At 42.6% G+C, this 16,799-nt stretch overlaps 1 protein-coding gene across 1 annotated transcript; it reads left to right on the forward strand.

Annotated features, from left to right (window-relative positions):
• The first annotated feature begins 1,486 nt into the window (after positions 1-1,486).
• Positions 1,487-16,442, forward strand: PTGER2 (prostaglandin E receptor 2). Its single transcript, XM_017849544.1, has 2 exons — positions 1,487-3,046; positions 15,033-16,442. Exons 1-2 carry the CDS (start codon positions 2,204-2,206, stop codon positions 15,264-15,266), a joined length of 1,077 nt encoding a protein of 358 aa, XP_017705033.1. The 5' UTR covers positions 1,487-2,203; the 3' UTR covers positions 15,267-16,442.
• Positions 16,443-16,799: the final 357 nt, after the last annotated feature.

Below are 16,799 nucleotides of genomic sequence, written 5' to 3' on the forward strand. Positions count from 1 at the left end.
GCTTGGTTATCAAGAAGTATACTGTCCACATATTTCTGTGCAAGACTCCTTGTGGTGCAACACTGAGTCAGGGGTTAGGAAGACAAGGGGGCAGGGGCCTGGGAGAGGATCTTCAATCGCACTCTTGCTCTGGTATTCATAAAAACCAGGGGCCGGCCTGCCACCAGGTACCCATCCAAAGAAAAGCTAGAGACAAATACATAGGAAAGGTTCAATAGCAGGTTTTTGTTGTGAGGGGCCTTATGAAAATTAAAAAGGTATAAATATATTTGGAAATAAGCACTGTGCAAATTTAGTGAATCTAAAAATCCCTTATTTAATAGTAAAACTGCAGTGCAGAATGCTATAAACAAGACTCATAGTGTTTTCCTATTAAGAAATACTTCTGATTTAAGTTTGATGTTTCCCCATTGCTTGGGGTGAGATGGGGGGAAAGTTGGAGTAGGGGAATAGTCAGAGATGGAGGCAAAGATTGGTGATAAGTTGTTACTGACCTGCAGAGTTTATAGCTTGAAAGAAAAACTAGGAGTTAAGATCCTCTTTCCTAGCAATCCATGCCATGAGAAGTTTAGGGATTGAGGTAGTGGCTGCTGATACGTGAAAACAGGCCTGTAAACTTTGCAAGCGATCCAGTAAATTATGCTTGTCCTAGTGGGATCCCCCACTCCACATTCCAATCCCCAGGCCAGAATCATCAAAGTTGGCAAAAAATATTAATGGAGAGTAAGCAGGTTATAGCAAGATAGGTTCTTCAGCAGGCAATTTGCTTCCTCCCACGTGATGACTCTTTCTTGCCAGTTCCCTAGGCAGATCAGACCCTTCACTTCCCAGCTGGCCTCCCTTCCCCAAGTGAATGTGATTTCTTACAGAACACAATTACCCATGTTGTCTGCCAAACTGGATTTTGTTTTGTTTTTAAGTATCAGCTCATTTTCACGACTACGCAATTATGACAACATGTGGTAGGAAACCATTACTGTCAGCTCCAGTCTGAAACTGGCCACTTACCAATACACTTTGCCAGGAACGAGTCTTTCTGGAGGGATACTACGTGGTTAATAGAACATGTAAAGATAAACGGCTAAACAAAATATCAACATTTTCTTACAGAGCCTCTGAGCTTAAGGACAGAACAGTGATGTGCAATGGTTTTCATGTATCCACAAACACAATTCTGTACAATTACAAGAAGCATTCTTTTTTTTTTTTTTTCTTTGATGGTTGCTTAACCAAGTGGTTATCCGTTATGCTGTTGACATAGGAAAAGGTGAAATGCTAGTAACCGAATCAAAGGGGCAGTGCAACAGGCCGCTCGGTGGTGCTCATTGCGTGGTTTGATTCCTTGGATGGACACACTTGCTTTACACTTCCTCCCAATTTTTGTCCCAACCTTTTAGTGTATCTTCCTGGGAATGGTAAAAAACAAAGCAAAACATTTTGGTTTTACTTCAAGCTGCCTTTGGACTGTTATTCCCTTGTTCCGCTCATTTCATGGGATTGGATTCTCCTAACTTCGTTGTTTGGTGAGTCTCTTTGCTTTGCTCTTTGCCCCGATCTTCTGTGCATTCTGCGCCGACCCCGCAAGTGCTCCTGCACTCCCTCCCAGCCCACTGCTGGGGCTTAATGCTTCCCAGCCGAGGTCAGACTGCCGTGCGCTTCGAGTACCCGCTGCCGAGGAAGCGAGAAACGCCTCTCCGGCCGGTTGAGGACAGCTCCAGTACACCGCCAACACGCGCGCCTCTGCCCAGTGCCGCGCCCAGCGGGTGTTCAGACGCCTTCTCTCCATCCCCGCCGGCGCGCCCCAGGCACTCGGAACGCCCCCACCAGTGTGACGCGTCCTGTCTCCCCGGCAGCTCGCGGACACTCGCACTTGCAAGGCCTGGCCAGCACTCCTGGGCCCGCCCCCCGACGGTGTAGGGGCGGAGACGACGGCTCCCCTAGGCTCTGGCTCCCGGCCTTGGCCTGCGCGGGTAGGCGCGGGATCCTCGAGCGCCGCTCGGATGCAGCAGCCGAGCCGCCACTCGGCGCGCGGCAGGAGACACAGGGCAAGCCGCCGTCGGCGCGCTGGGTGCGGGAAGCGGGCTCTGGATTTCGGTCCCTCCCCTTTTACCTCTGAGTCTCGGAACGCTCCGGCTCTCAGACCGTCTTCCTCCCAGGTAAAGGCCGGGAGAGGCGGGCACATCTCTTTTCCAGGCACCCCACCATGGGCAATGCCTCCAATGACTCCCGGCCTGAGGACTGCGAGACGCGACAGTGGCTTCCCCCGGGCGAAAGCCCAGCCATCAGCTCCGTGATGTTCTCGGCCGGGGTGCTGGGGAACCTCATAGCACTGGCGCTGCTGGCGCGCCGCTGGCGGGGGGACGCGGGGTGCAGCGCCGGCCGCAGGAGCTCCCTCTCCTTGTTCCACGTGCTGGTGACGGAGCTGGTGTTCACCGACCTGCTCGGGACCTGCCTCATCAGCCCGGTGGTACTAGCTTCTTACGCGCGGAACCAGACCCTGGTGGCACTGGCGCCCGAGAGCCGCGCGTGCACCTACTTCGCTTTCGCCATGACCTTCTTCAGCCTGGCCACGATGCTCATGCTCTTCGCCATGGCCCTGGAGCGCTACCTCTCGATCGGGCACCCCTACTTCTACCAGCGCCGCGTCTCGCGCTCCGGGGGCCTGGCCGTGCTGCCCGCCATCTATGCCGTCTCCCTGCTCTTCTGCTCACTGCCGCTGCTGGACTACGGGCAGTACGTCCAGTACTGCCCCGGAACCTGGTGCTTCATCCGGCACGGGCGGACCGCTTACCTGCAGCTGTACGCCACCCTGCTGCTGCTTCTCATCGTCGCGGTGCTCGCCTGCAACTTCAGTGTCATTCTCAACCTCATCCGCATGCACCGCCGAAGTCGGAGAAGCCGCTGTGGACCTTCCTTGGGCAGTGGCCGGGGCGGCCCCGGGGCCCGCAGGAGAGGGGAAAGGGTGTCCATGGCGGAGGAGACGGACCACCTCATTCTCCTGGCTATTATGACCATCACCTTCGCCGTCTGCTCCTTGCCTTTCACGGTAAGTCACTCCCTACGTTTCCACAGCCTGGCTCTGCTCAGCCTTCTCATGCTCTCCCCTGACGCCTCCACCCTTTCCACCACCCTACAAACTTTTTGCAACTTGTAAAAATATGTCCTAATTTGTAAAGATCTGTAGCCTTCCCCACTCGCTTCCCCTCCTCTTTAATCCACTTCCTTCCTCCCTCAATCCTGGCTTATGGGCGTTGCTAGGCTAGAGTTTCATATAGGGTAATACAGACCGTCCGAAAGGGAGTCCTGGGCCTCAGCTAAGCCAGCCAATCTCCTCATCCTAGCCCTGTGCGGTGTCCCTTTCTCGCCGTTGCCTATCTTGGCTTAGTAATTGAGAAAGAGGCAGCCCTTTCCACCTTAGGATGGCTGTCACTGTTCCAACCTGATGACCTAGAGCTGCAGTTTGCTGCCCTGTACCTCTCACCCACTGTTCTCCACTAGTTCTCCATGCTTGCCTTCTGTTCCTGCCAGGGCAAAATGTAGTACCCAACCCATAACAATCCAGCTGCCATTGAAAATGGTCCCAGATGAGAAAGGTCCCTGATGCAGAAATTTAGAGCATTTGTTATTTGTCCTAAAAGTCCAACAAACATCTAGTTTATAGGTTTCCCAATTTATATATTTGAATGTAACTCTTTGTGGCCATGAAAGTTTATAAAACCATAATGATAACTAGAGGAAATACTTGGAGGAACACCTTGCTAAGCATTTGTAATATCTTGCAAAACACCCTCTTAATGTCACTGTCAGAAATACACATAGGTGTCCTTCAGCTTACAGTCAGGCACTTGAACACAAAGCTACATGCAGGAATGGCTGGTCCATCTCAGGAAGGGAAGAGTGGGGCTACCTGGGGGACTGAAGGACAAGAGATCAAGTCCTGGCATCATGCTGCCTTGATTTGGGGCAACTTTAGCAGTTAGTTTATGCTAACTAACTGCTACATGATATGAGGCTGTGAGTTCAAGTCTCCTGAAGTGTAACTTTTTAGCTGAGCCTGGAATATGTTCGAGAATGTGCTGGCCTCTTACAGGGGCTGGGAATTGGGAGCTGTGGCAACTTCACTTCCTAATCTTCGGAAGAGTTAGACTGCTGCTGCAGCATCAAAGCAGTTAATAGTGGCTTCCACCTGCCACAATCTTGGAGAAAATAAAAGAGATGGGCAGGGCCGACTATTAACAGGTCTGACCTGTAAAAGCTGGAGGAGAAGTAACTTTATCCTATCTCCTGCCTCCATTACTGCTTCTCATATCTTCATGTGCTCATCCTCAGGGATGGGAAGGGACACAGGGTCCCAAAAGCCTGAATATGATTCTCTCCTCCCCAGCCCAGTTAACTCCCTTTCTTAGCTATGTTCTCTTCTCCCTGGTCCTCACTGTCCTTACCCTTCTATCCCGTCCTCTGTCAGGGCAGAAACTGTTCTGAATTGGTTGCTTTGAGGGAATGAGACGGAATATTCAAAGACACCCTCCTATAAAATGAAGTCGGACTGTGGGAGGCTGCATCTCCCGTACCACTCTGAGCAGGGGAGTTTATGCAACAGAAACGCTGTAATGTAGAAATCCACATGGCTTACACACTTTTGATTTATTTTACTAGTAGGAGCTTTTGATTATGTTAGGAGCTAAATCGGCTTTGGAAGGTCAGGACTAGGATGCAGAACATGTATCTATGAAAGGAAGCATTTCAAGTTCCAATAAACAGCTTTGCATTCAGCTCGGGGATCAGAAACTCTTCCTGAAAGACTGTCTTAGGGTGGTGGGAGTTAAGATATCAGTTCTTAGGGTTTTATCTGTCATTTGTGAGTATATTTATAAAAATATCCCCCACCATCAGCTACTTAAATAGCCTAGGAATGGGTTTGGGGTGATAACACACTTGTGAAAATGATTTTTAGTCTCTTTCCTACATGAGCAAGAGGAAAAAGGTCTCCTCTTTGACCATGACTGACCCATTGCCTAAACTGTATTTTTTTAAAATAAAGGCAGTGGTTTCCAACAGGTTGCCCTGTTTTCATGTAAATAGGCCTTTTACCATGAGAACTCCATCACTGCCATATGTTTTTGTAAATTCAAATACATGTGTGTGGATCTAGATATAGATATAGAAATTGTTTTCCCTCCCTCAGTTAATATTAGGCCAAGGGCTGCTCCAGAGTTGCCAGATAGAAGGGGCTTAGTGACAGAAGTCTGGCTAAAAGGTGTTGAGGGAGTAGGAGCTTTGCTTTGAAGCTGTGTTTTTATTTCTATTTCCTGTTTATGGCTTAGCGGGGCCAGATGGAGACTATGAAGGGGCTTTTGCTCCCCCAAGCCACCCGTAAGCATTGACACTATCAGCAAATTCCTTTGGCTTCTGCATATATTCATGGCAAAGATTCCCAAAGAGCCGGAGAAAATCTTAGTGTGAAAATAATCAGAAAGCCAGCCTCCCTGACTTCTGTTCTTGGAAATACCATGACACCATATCCAGATGAACTCGACACAAAATGGAAATGTGAAGCATTGTCACCTCTTAATAAGAAGATTTATATTGACCACTGATGGCTTTTATTTTGTCAATAGATTATTGGGAATAATTGCTAGTATATTTCACTTACATAGCACTTTAAGCTTTACGAAATGCTGTACTATCTTGATTTTAAGTTATTTCTTGAAGGGCTTGTCTGAAAATTCAAGCTCATGGCTACTGTTTGGTTCATACATTCCGCTGTCCAGAATCCTTGGCATGTGCCTCCAGGGGAAGTTGCTTTTTCCTCCGAGTCCTTTTCTTCTACTTGGCCTACACTAAAATTGTGGTCAGAAGTGGCCTCTACCAATCTCACACCTGAAGCAGGAATCATTTCCACATGCCCTAACAGGGGGCTCTAGAAGCAAAGGTTTATGGTTGCCTTCAGAAGTGTTTCTGCTTCTCTAACGGAGTGCACGTGATCTGATAGAAATACAGTGTGAACCCCAAATGCAACCCACAAACGGAATTTTAAATTTTCTAGTAGTCATATAACAAAAGTAAAAAGAAACAGAGAAAATTAATTGAATTATATACTGTGAACCCAATATATCTAAAATATTATCATTTCAAAATATTAGTTATGTAAAATAATTATTAATAAGCTATTCCAAGTAAGTTTCTCCTTTGTATCCCAGAAAATAGTAGCAATCTACTTTATCTCTTCCCACTCCTTCCTCAGGATAATAAGATGCTTTCTATGTCCCTCTAAAGTGGACGAAACCACTGGCAACAAGGAGGACAGCTGTACCCAGTGGGACACCAGTCTATTCCACAGCACTCCAGTAGTGGACAGAGGAGGGGAATGGGGGAATTCAGAAACCTGGAACTACTAATGTCAGCCATTGTCCCAAGGTTTGGGCAGGTTGGAATTACTGCTTCCTCCAAAGATGCCAGTCTAGGGCTTCCAAAATTTTGGAAGTAAAACTGTAAATTTTTTTAAAGGCCCAGTCCCTTCAAGTGAAGTCCAATTCAACCTCATATATCATTATTATCAACCACAAAATAAGACTTTTGAATGCTAGCTTTTGCATTAACCCATTATCTTCACAACACCATAGGAAATAGTATGATGATTTCTATTGTACAGGCGAGGCAAATGACTCACCCTGTGTCCCACAGCTAATGGGTGGTGGAACTGGGATTCAAAGCTAGGCAGTTTAGGCACTGAGCCAATTAACCTAACCACAACACTATCCAAGAGAAAGTATTCATTTCAGGGGTAACAGATGAGAAGATTAATTAAGATTTCATAAAAGAGCTGTGAGACTGTTATAAATATCTGGACACTTTGCCTCTTAATTCCAACTAGTTAGCTTTAAAAATAAAATGGCAAGGACCTTTTTTCTTCATGTCAGCTCAAGGGAGCTGAGCCGGGACCACCTATGTGGTTCCCTTTCTTTTCTCCACAGACCTATGAAACAAAAAGCTGAGACTCAGATTCTAGGAGATTGGCTAATGTAAATGCTGGTCTAAATTAAGAAATAATCAGATTATCCCTCACATAAAATCTTTCATCAGAACAAATAAAACATCTCTTAAGTGATCAAAAACCATGTGGTATTTGGGAAATGACACTGTTTTGGCTGCCCAATATGAAATTCTGCATGGAACCAACAACATATTCGAAACTGTTTATTCACTAAAGGGATATTGTATAAATTAATAAATTCCTCCTTATGTTAATCAGCTATTGCCATCATTTTACAGAGATAAATAGAAACTCTCTTCCTGAAATGGAACAGAACACAGGAAATATATGAGATCTCTATTCTTGCCTCAGATACTGGTTGTATCTTCATATCCAACTCATATCAAGCCCCTTTCTCGCCACTTTTCTAATTGTGGATAGCTTCTGGCCATTTTAAACTGTTTTCCACATGCCATGAGGATAAAGTGCTTAGGCATTTTTATTCAGTTCTAAAATTTTAAGAGTAAACCATTGACTCATACTAAAAGTTCTCCAATTTTAGAAGTTATTTAGGGTTATAACTTCTAGATAAATCTGATTAGTGGAAATCTGATCTTGGCAATACAAAACAAACTCCAGTAAACAGTACTAGAGTTTCTTGTTCATTTGTGGTACTCATTATGTAAAATATAACATGAATGGGGGTTGAAAAGCTGATATAACATTGGTAGATTACATACATGCAAAATATAACAATTCTGGTAGGAATGAAAAAGAACTCCAGACATCTCTAAGTATAACCACAATGAACTTTGCCTGGTGATAGTTTAAGTTAATGTCCATAAACAACTGGAAGGCCCTTTATCATTTAAACATCATTAATGATGTGTTCGGGGATAGATGAGACAGTTTTAATACACATGATCTTTTAAGAGAAAGTTCCTCTATATGAGTGTTTTCACTTGACGTCTTTTCTCCTTTGCCATTTGATATTATGAATACTGATTTGAATAAAGACACAATTACACTGGTTTTAAAAATGTAAACAGAAAGAACCTTATTTCTTTCCCCAAAAGAGAATTTGTGCATTATGTCCACACCTTTGGTCAAGTGGGTCCTCACTGCTATCTCAGATGGTTTAGGCCAGGTTCTCAGCTTAAAGAGAAACAGCTTCTGGAGATGGTATATTTCTTCTTTGGCATATCAAAAACCAATCACAGTATTAAGTTTTAAAAAAGAATAGAAATGGTGAGACAGTGTTTCGGGAAGGCAATCAACAGGTCTCTTTCCAGCTAGAAGCTTAAGACCCAGTTAATCTACAACTTGGTCTGCTCAGTTGGCTTCTCCCGACCTATTTTGAAGTTTCCGACCCTCTACTCCCTGTCCTTATCTTGAGCTCAAGTCCATTGTGCCTCAGTTTACATTATCAAGGTATACTAAGCTCCATTTTTCTGAGAATATTTTGCTACCTAGAACTGCCCCTAACAGAAAACTAAACCTAAGAACCTTGCAGCTGGGACATACATGTGATGGGAAGGGCCAGGGATCCTGTAAGTACATTTAGAAAAGGCTGAAAGTTCCTCTAGAGCAGGGTCCATAACCTGTGCTGCATGGAAAGTGCATGGGTTTTCTGCCTGAAATCATTTGCAAAAATGTTTATATGAGTTTATGTTTATATGTTTGTATGAGTCGTGGGTAGATGGTTCGTAGTGTCCATCAGTTTGTCAAAGAGTTAAGAGCCACCATCTTGGAATAAATAGGCCCAGAGGTCTAAACCTTAGCATTTGCTCTTTTTTTGTTTCCAGTTCTGAGAAGCACAAAGCAAAGGACACTCTAGTCCTGGAGCCACATGGATCTGGTTTTTCCTACTGAAGGAAAATAGGCTTCTGTTTCCCTCTACCACAAAGCACCTGTGATTCGGGCAAAGGAATTTCATTAAAGCATCATATACCTGAAAAATAATCTCCCCACAAAATTTTTTTTTAAAGAATAAATTAGGCAAAGTCTATAGTCAGGACATCTTAGTGTCTTTCAGAAGGCAGATAACCATATAACAATCTATGCTTGCAATTTAACTGTGGAAAAGTGTGGAGGAAAAAGAAGTCCCAGTGAAAGCTAAGTAGCTACTTAGCAACAGCCATGGCTTTTCAGTCCATAAACAGGAACCATGATATCCATAAACCTTTGTGACATCTTTGAAGAGAAATCTCCTCCAAACCCATAATGTGGTCAGACATTTGTGAATTTCATGCGAAGCTTTACATTACAGGCTTTTTATATAGACGGCAGCAGAGTATGTAGCGGCTGAAAGCAAAGTTTGGTGTCCCATGGATTCAGTTTGACTCCACATTTTCTCTACTTACCCAGACTGTAATTCTATGCAAAGTAATTGATATTCTAAACCTTCATTTCCTTCTAACATTGGAATAATAATACTTTGTAGGTTTGTGTAAATATTAAACAAAAATATGCCTTATAAATTGCTTGGCACCATGCCTAACATACAGTAGGTGTTTAATAAATGTTAGCTGCTATCTCTAGGGGATTCCATTTCCAAGGGAAAATCAGATTGTATATTAATGATCAGGAAATGAATTCTGAAAGCTCAAAGTCTTTTGTTTGAGTGACCAGGCCTAAGTGGGCCTTTTGTTTTTAAGTGTGATAAATGAATAATTTTAAACTATTCCAGGTTTTAGATAAGGTTCTAAAGGGATGTCTCACACCCTGGCTGCACATTAAAATTACCTGGAGGAGTTTGCAAACCTTGATACCCATGGCTCAGCCTAAACTAATTAAGTCAGAGTCTCTGGGTTCTGGGGGAACGCACCCCCAATATTTCAACATATGTTCTTTCTATTTTCCCTAAGTGTTGGCTGGCTGAGAAATAAAGAGAAAGAGTATGAAGAGAGGAATTTTACAGCTGGGCTGCCAGGGGTGACATCACATATTGAGAGGACCATGATGCCCACCTGAGCTGCAAAACCAGCAAGTTTTTATTAAGGATTTCAAAAGGGGAGGGGGTGCAAGAACAGGGAGTAGGTCATAAAGATCACATGCTTCAAAGGGCAAAAGGACAACAAAGATCACATGCTTCTGAGGAAACAGGACAAGGGCAAAATCAAAAACTCCTGATAAGGGTCCAAGAAAGATCACAAGGCAAAGGGCAAAAGCAGAATTACTGATAAGGGTCTATGTTCAGTGGTGCACATATTGTCTTGATAAACATCGTAAACAACAGAAAACAGAGTTTGAGAGCAGAGAACCAGTCTGACCTCAAATTTACCAGGGCGGGGTTTTTTCCCCACCCTAATAAACCTGAGGGTACTGCAGGAGATGAGGGTGTATTTCAGTCCTTATCTCAACTGCATAAAACAGACACACCCAGCACGGCCGTTTATAGCCCTCCCCCCGGAATGCATTCCTTCCCCAGGGTATTAATTATTAATATTCCTTGCTAGGAAAAGAATTTAGCAATATCTTCCCTACTTGCATGTCCATTTATAGGCTCTCTGCAAGAAAAAAATGGCTCTATTTTGCCTGACCCTGCAGGCAGTCAGACCTTATGGTTGTCTTCCCTTGTTCCCTGAAAATCACTGTTATTCTGTTCTTTTTCAGGATGCACTGATTTCATATTGTTCAAACACACATGTTTTACAATCAATTTATACAGTTAACACAAATATCATAGTGGTCCTGAGGTGATGTACATCCTCAACTTATGAAGATAACAGGATTAAGAGATTAAAGTAAGATAGGTGTAAGAAATTATAAGAGTATTATATGAGAACTGATGAATGTCCATGAAATTTATGTTCCTCTGCCGCGGCTCCAGCCAGTCCCTCTGTTCAGGGTCCCTGACTTCCCACAACATCTGGGGAAGGGAGAAATGCCTCAGAATATTTGTATGTATGTATGTATGTATTTTGAGACAGAGTCTCACTCTGTCACCCAGGCTGAAGTGCAGTGGTGCGATCTCGGCTCACTGCAACCTCCGCCTCCTAGGTTCAAGTAATCCTTCCCCTCAGCCTCCCAAGTAGCTGGGATTATAGGTGCCCACCACCACGCCTGGGTAATTTTTGTATTTTTTAGTAGAGATGGAATTTCACCATGTTGGCCAGGCTGGTCTTGAACTTCTGACCTCAGGTGACCTGCCTGCCTCAGCCTCCCAAAGTGCTGGGATTACAGGTATGAGCCACTGTGCCCAACCTATTTTTAAAGCTCCTCAGGTGATTTAAATGATCAGCCAAATAAAAAGCCCCATTTGCTCTAAAATTCTGAACCCATTTTGTAGTTGCATTAAAGATAGAAAAGTAGGCCGGGCGTGGTGGCGGGCACCTGTAGTCCCAGCTACTTGGGAGGCTGAGGCAGGAGAATGGCGTGAACCCGGGAGGCGGAGCTTGCAGTGAGCTGAGATCTGGCCACTGCACTCCAGCCTGGGCGACAGAGCGAGACTCCGTCTCAAAAAAAAAAAAAAAAAAAAAAAAAAAAGATAGAAAAGTAGCTCAAAAGAATAGTACCTGGCCAGTGCCAAAATGAAGTTTCCTATGGGAGGCTGCTTCTATACATGACAATGCTAAAATAGCACTAATTCTCATCTGTGCCACTTTGTAAACGTCACAACAAGGCTCTACCTTCTTAACAAAGCCCTGTAGAGGGAGCCTGCCCTAAGGAATTAAAATTCACTGATTCGTTGGGATTAGCACTTGGTATTTTTCTCATATATTGGTAGTGCACACAAAAAGATGGATAATTTCTACCAACCTCTGAAACTGAATTGCTGAATATCACTGACATATTATTAATTATCTTATATCCTTTGTGACATCCTTTAATTCAAAACTCAGGACTGGCTGGAGGGAGAGGAGAATGGGCAGTTACTGTTTAATGGGTACAGAGTTTCAATTTGGGATGATTAAAATAATTCTGGAGATGGTAGTGATGGTTGCTGTTCCTTGTGCCTCTATGTGGATGCAGTCAAGTGCATCCACAAGAGGAGACACAGGAGACGTTCAGGAAAACACAGACATGGCAGATCGCTCAGGGCCACATGAAAAAGCATCGGTTTCAGTCAGGAGGCAGAGGGGCAGGAGAATGGGGAGGATCTGGGCCAAGACTTTATTGGAGTTTCCACAAGAAAGGCAGAGCAGGGTAAACAGTTTAGGGTTGGTTAGGTGGAATAATTTCAGCAGGCTCTAAGCTATAGGGGTGGTCCCTAGTTGCCTGATACCTGGCACTGGAATGATTAAAGCAGAAGAATAAATATTTCCTCTCGGTGTATGGGCTAGATAGAAGAGTTCTGGCCCTGGATAGGTTAGTCCGTATATCACAGATATGCTCCCAGCCTAACTCTTTGCTATCTCTACAAATGAGCCCCTAGAGGGGCAGTCTCTCCCGGCCAAGAAGAATTTAAGATGTCAAAACATAATATGCAGAAAAGTGAAAATATAAAAAATATGATTGCACCACAATGTAAATGTATTTAATGTATAGCTGAAAATGGCAAAATGGTAAATTTTATATTTATTTTACTACAACTTTTTAAAATCCCAGTATCCATAAGATCAAAAATATAGTAATCTAGGCAAAAGACAAGAACCAAAAGAAAAATATGGAGAGGTAGAAGACAAAACTTACATCAAGAATTTTGAGGGTCACTGAAGTATGTCTCTTCTCCAAGTATAAAGAAGGAACTGGCTGGGCGCAGTGACTCATGCCTGTAATCCCAGCACTTCAGGAGGCCAAGGCAGGCAGATCTTGAGGTCAGGAGTTCGAGACCAGCCTGTCCAACAGGGTGAAACCCCATCTCTACTAAAAATACAAAAATTAGCCAGGCGTGGTCGTGGGTGCCTGTAATCCCAGCTACTCAGGAGGCTGAGGCAGGAGAATCACTTAAATCCAGGAGGCAAAGGTTGCAGTGAGCCGAGATCACACCACTGTACTCCATCCTGGGTGACAGAGAGAGACTCCATCTCAAAAAAAAAAAAAAAAAAAAAAAAGCTGTCTTCTACAAAATATTGGTCACCTCCCAAAGTGCAAATTTTAAGCAATTCTCAAAATTACCCAGCACAGTAGATGAAAAGGAAAGGAAACAGTACAGAATTGCTTCATCCTCTACAACCATTTTTCACTTCTCATTATTCTGTCACGCTCTAAAGACATTCAGGAACTCTGATGTGGGTTATTCTCCCCTGAAAACCTGACTCATCTTAATGTGTGAAGCTGCAACACCAGAGGCTATGCCTTTTCTGCACTTCTCTACAGTGTGAGTATGTTCTCTGTCTAAACTAGATCATCAACTTAGCTGCAGGCCCTTTCTACCGGAGTGCTCAGTTATGCATCACGTGCACACGTGTGTGTGCATATGTAATCACTAATGTGTTTTAATCTATAGACCTATGTGCATCATTATCCTGAATTTCTTACCTCCAAATCACTCCTTTCACACACCAGCCTGTATAGATTTCATCCAAAATAGTTTAACTGACAGGAAAACTATTGCTCCATTGCATCTCCTCACCTAGCTTTCCCGTTCTCTCTGTAATCTGGGAAATCTACCATCAATTCTTTTTCCTCACTCATCTGCCAAATCTTTTCTCCATTCCCTATGCCAAGATTCTCCAGCATAAACACCTATGGTTGCCAAACCTTCCTGCCCTTGTCCTAACGGAAACAAACTGAAGATGACTACCCTTTGCCCTCTCTGCAATTTGCTTTGTATATCCAGTTGCCAGATGCCTGCAGAGTAAGTACTGGGAGAAAGGAAACAAACTGCTCCTTCTTCTGCAGAAAGAGAGCGAAGAAAAGAGGGGCTAGGTCTCTAAAGCCATTGGTGAGAAAGACCCTGGAGCCTTATAAAGCACTGGTTTTAAATGACTAGGTGTGATCTACCTTTGTTTTCCTCTTTTCTGTGAATTTTGTGGAAGTGTGATCTTTATCAAGATGCACTATTCCATTCCTTCCAACCTGCCCAAACATTTGTGTTGCTCCCTAAATAAGAAATTGTTTGAGAGCTGGTAGAGCAATTTGATCCACATGTAAAGATGTGTCAGCTTTCCAGTGTTCAGGACACTGTTCTGGGGCCTTTGCTAATACAGGCCTGCATGTAGCACACAGTGAGCACTGCACTACCATCAGGAGAGTTGGAATTTGCATCCTGATTTGGCCACTAATCAGCTCTGGGTACTTGAGTAAATTATCTAATTTTCTATACCCCAGTGTCTGCATTTGTAAAATGGAGATAATAACAATGAACACTGTGGAGCACTTAGGATGTGAGCACTGATGTAAGTAGCTTACACATATCACTTCCTATCATCCTTTCAGCAACTCTGTGAAGTGGGTGTGTTATTATTATCACCCATTTTAAAGATGTCAAAACTGAGGAAGAAAGGTGCATTAATAATATCTTGCCATTGGTCCCAAACTATATACAGAGCTAGGATTCAAACCCAGTCCAATGGCCAGAACTCATACTCCCCCTGAGGGTGTTCCATTGCAGACCCTGTCTCACTGAATTGCAATCATTAGATTTAGTATTTGGAAGTAAATGTAACATGTTATTAATTTTCCTGAAGTTCACTTCCCTATCTGTTAAAAAGAGACCATCTCTAAGTTTCAGAGTTTCTCTAAGGAGTAGAGATAAAGCAGGGTTAGTACCCAGAACAATTCATGACACATATATTAGGTTATTGATACACTGGAGCTACTAATATTATCATTATTATTTATATTATTAAAAGATTCTATTCTAGGTGACAAGAAAAGTTTATTTCTGTCCATTCCCAGTGACACCAGAACATTGTGCATAGTGTTAATGTTAATTGCATTCCACAGAAAACATGCTTGCTTTCATTGAGTTCAAAGGGAAAAAATACATTCATTATGTTACAGTTTACATGAGGAAGAAAGGTGAGATTCCCACCACCCACCTTTCGTTCCCCACCACTACCACAGACAAAACATGGTTTTGCTTTTAAATCTCAAGACATAACATAGGATCTAAGCCTGTCTACTGCTACGATGTAAAACTAACATCATTTTTCTCCTTTGCTTCTTACAGATTTTTGCATATATGAATGAAACCTCTTCCAGAAAGGAAAAGTGGGACCTCCAAGCTCTTAGGTTTTTATCAATTAATTCAATAATTGACCCTTGGGTCTTTGCCATCCTTAGGCCTCCTGTTCTGAGCCTAATGCGTTCAGTCCTCTGTTGTCGGATTTCATTAAGAACACAAGATACGATACAAACTTCCTGTTCTACACAGTCAGATGCCAGTAAACAGGCTGACCTTTGAGGTCAGTAGTTTAAAAGTTCTTAGTTATATAGCATCTGGAAGATCATTTTGAAATTGTTCCTTGGAGAAATGAAAACTGTGTAAACAAAATGAAGCTGCCCTAATAAAAAGGAGTATACAAACATTTAAGCTGTGGTCAAGGCTACAGACCTGCTGACAAGGCACTTCATGTAAAGTGTCAGAAGGAGCTACAAAACCTACCCTCAATGAGCATGGTACTTGGCCTTTGGAGGACCAATCGACTGCACTGAAGATCCAGTTGCCTTTTGATTTAAGCTTTCCTGTTGAATGACAAAGCATGTGGTTTTGTAATTTGTTTGAAACCCCAAATAGTGACTGTATTTTCTATTTGAATCTTGCTACTACCGTTATAAATGTATAGCGTACAGCCAGACCAGATTAAACTTCATATGTAGTCTCTAGGAAGTCGATATGTGGAAGCAACCAAGCCTGCTGTGTTGTGATCACTTAGTGAACACTTTATTTGAACAATGAAGTTGAAAATCATAGGCACTGTTTACTGTGATGTTTGTGTATGTGGGAGTCACTACAGTACTATTCTTACAAGAGTGGACTCAGTCGGTTAACATCAGTTTTGTTTATTCATCCTCCTGGAACTACAGGTCCAGTTGTCAGGTTATTTATTTTATAACGTCCATATGCTAATAGTGGACTTAGTGGTTATTTATTTTATAACATCCATATGCTAATATGCAAAAAGACTTTAGGAATGGTTCTCTCAACAAGAAATAATAGAAATGTCTCAAGACAGTTAATTCTCATTAATACTCTTTATTTATCCTATTTCTGGGGGAGGATATACGTGGCCATGTAGGAAGCCAGATATTAGGATTAAAAACTGAAAAATTTGGTTCATTCTTCAGATATACTGAAACGCTTTTAATGTTGATATTGGAGCCATGAGTAAAATAGACTTTATAAGACGACTGTGTTGTACCAAAATTCATCTGTCTATACTTTATTTAGGGAACATGGTTTGACTCATCTTATATGGGAAACCATGTAGCAGTGAGTCATATCTTAATATATTTCTAAATGTTTGGCATGTAAATGTAAACTCAGCATCAAAATATTTCAGTGAATTTGCACTGTTTAATCACAGTTACTGTGTAAACTCATCTGAAATGTTATAAAATAAACTATAAAACAAAATTTGAAAATGGAATAGTATTTTATGAAGTCCCTCAAATAACATTGTGCAATCAAGACAAACATAGTACCGTGTAAATGAGATCAAAGTGGAAAAATTATATTTAATTTGGCAGATTCGTAAGGTGTGGTTGCCAGGTTTTAAAAGTGTGGTTGCAAATCAGAGTTTAAAATATTCATTATAATACTTGGTATTAGAAGATATTTTTTTCCTCCAGTTTTTACCCTTCCAGTATGATCCTTAAAATAGTAGAACCATCTTATTTTTTACATAGTGTTATTATTGGATAGCCACTCCTTTAAAAAAAAAAAGAAGAAGAAGAAGAGAGAGAGAGATGCTTGTTTTCTCCAAAGTCTCATTGA

Source organism: Rhinopithecus bieti, unplaced genomic scaffold (genome assembly GCF_001698545.2).
Source record: "Rhinopithecus bieti isolate Rb0 unplaced genomic scaffold, ASM169854v2 scaffold_29928, whole genome shotgun sequence".
NCBI lineage: Eukaryota > Metazoa > Chordata > Mammalia > Primates > Cercopithecidae > Rhinopithecus > Rhinopithecus bieti.

What these genes read in the sequence shown, in the direction of transcription:
- PTGER2 (XM_017849544.1), top strand. Translation starts at nt 2,204, where the DNA reads ATGGGCAATGCCTCCAATGACTCCCGGCCTGAGGACTGCGAGACGCGA. An exon ending in TCTGCTCCTTGCCTTTCACG is followed by an intron (nt 3,047 to 15,032) that starts GTAAGTCACTCC and finishes TGCTTCTTACAG; the next exon opens with ATTTTTGCATATATGAATGA.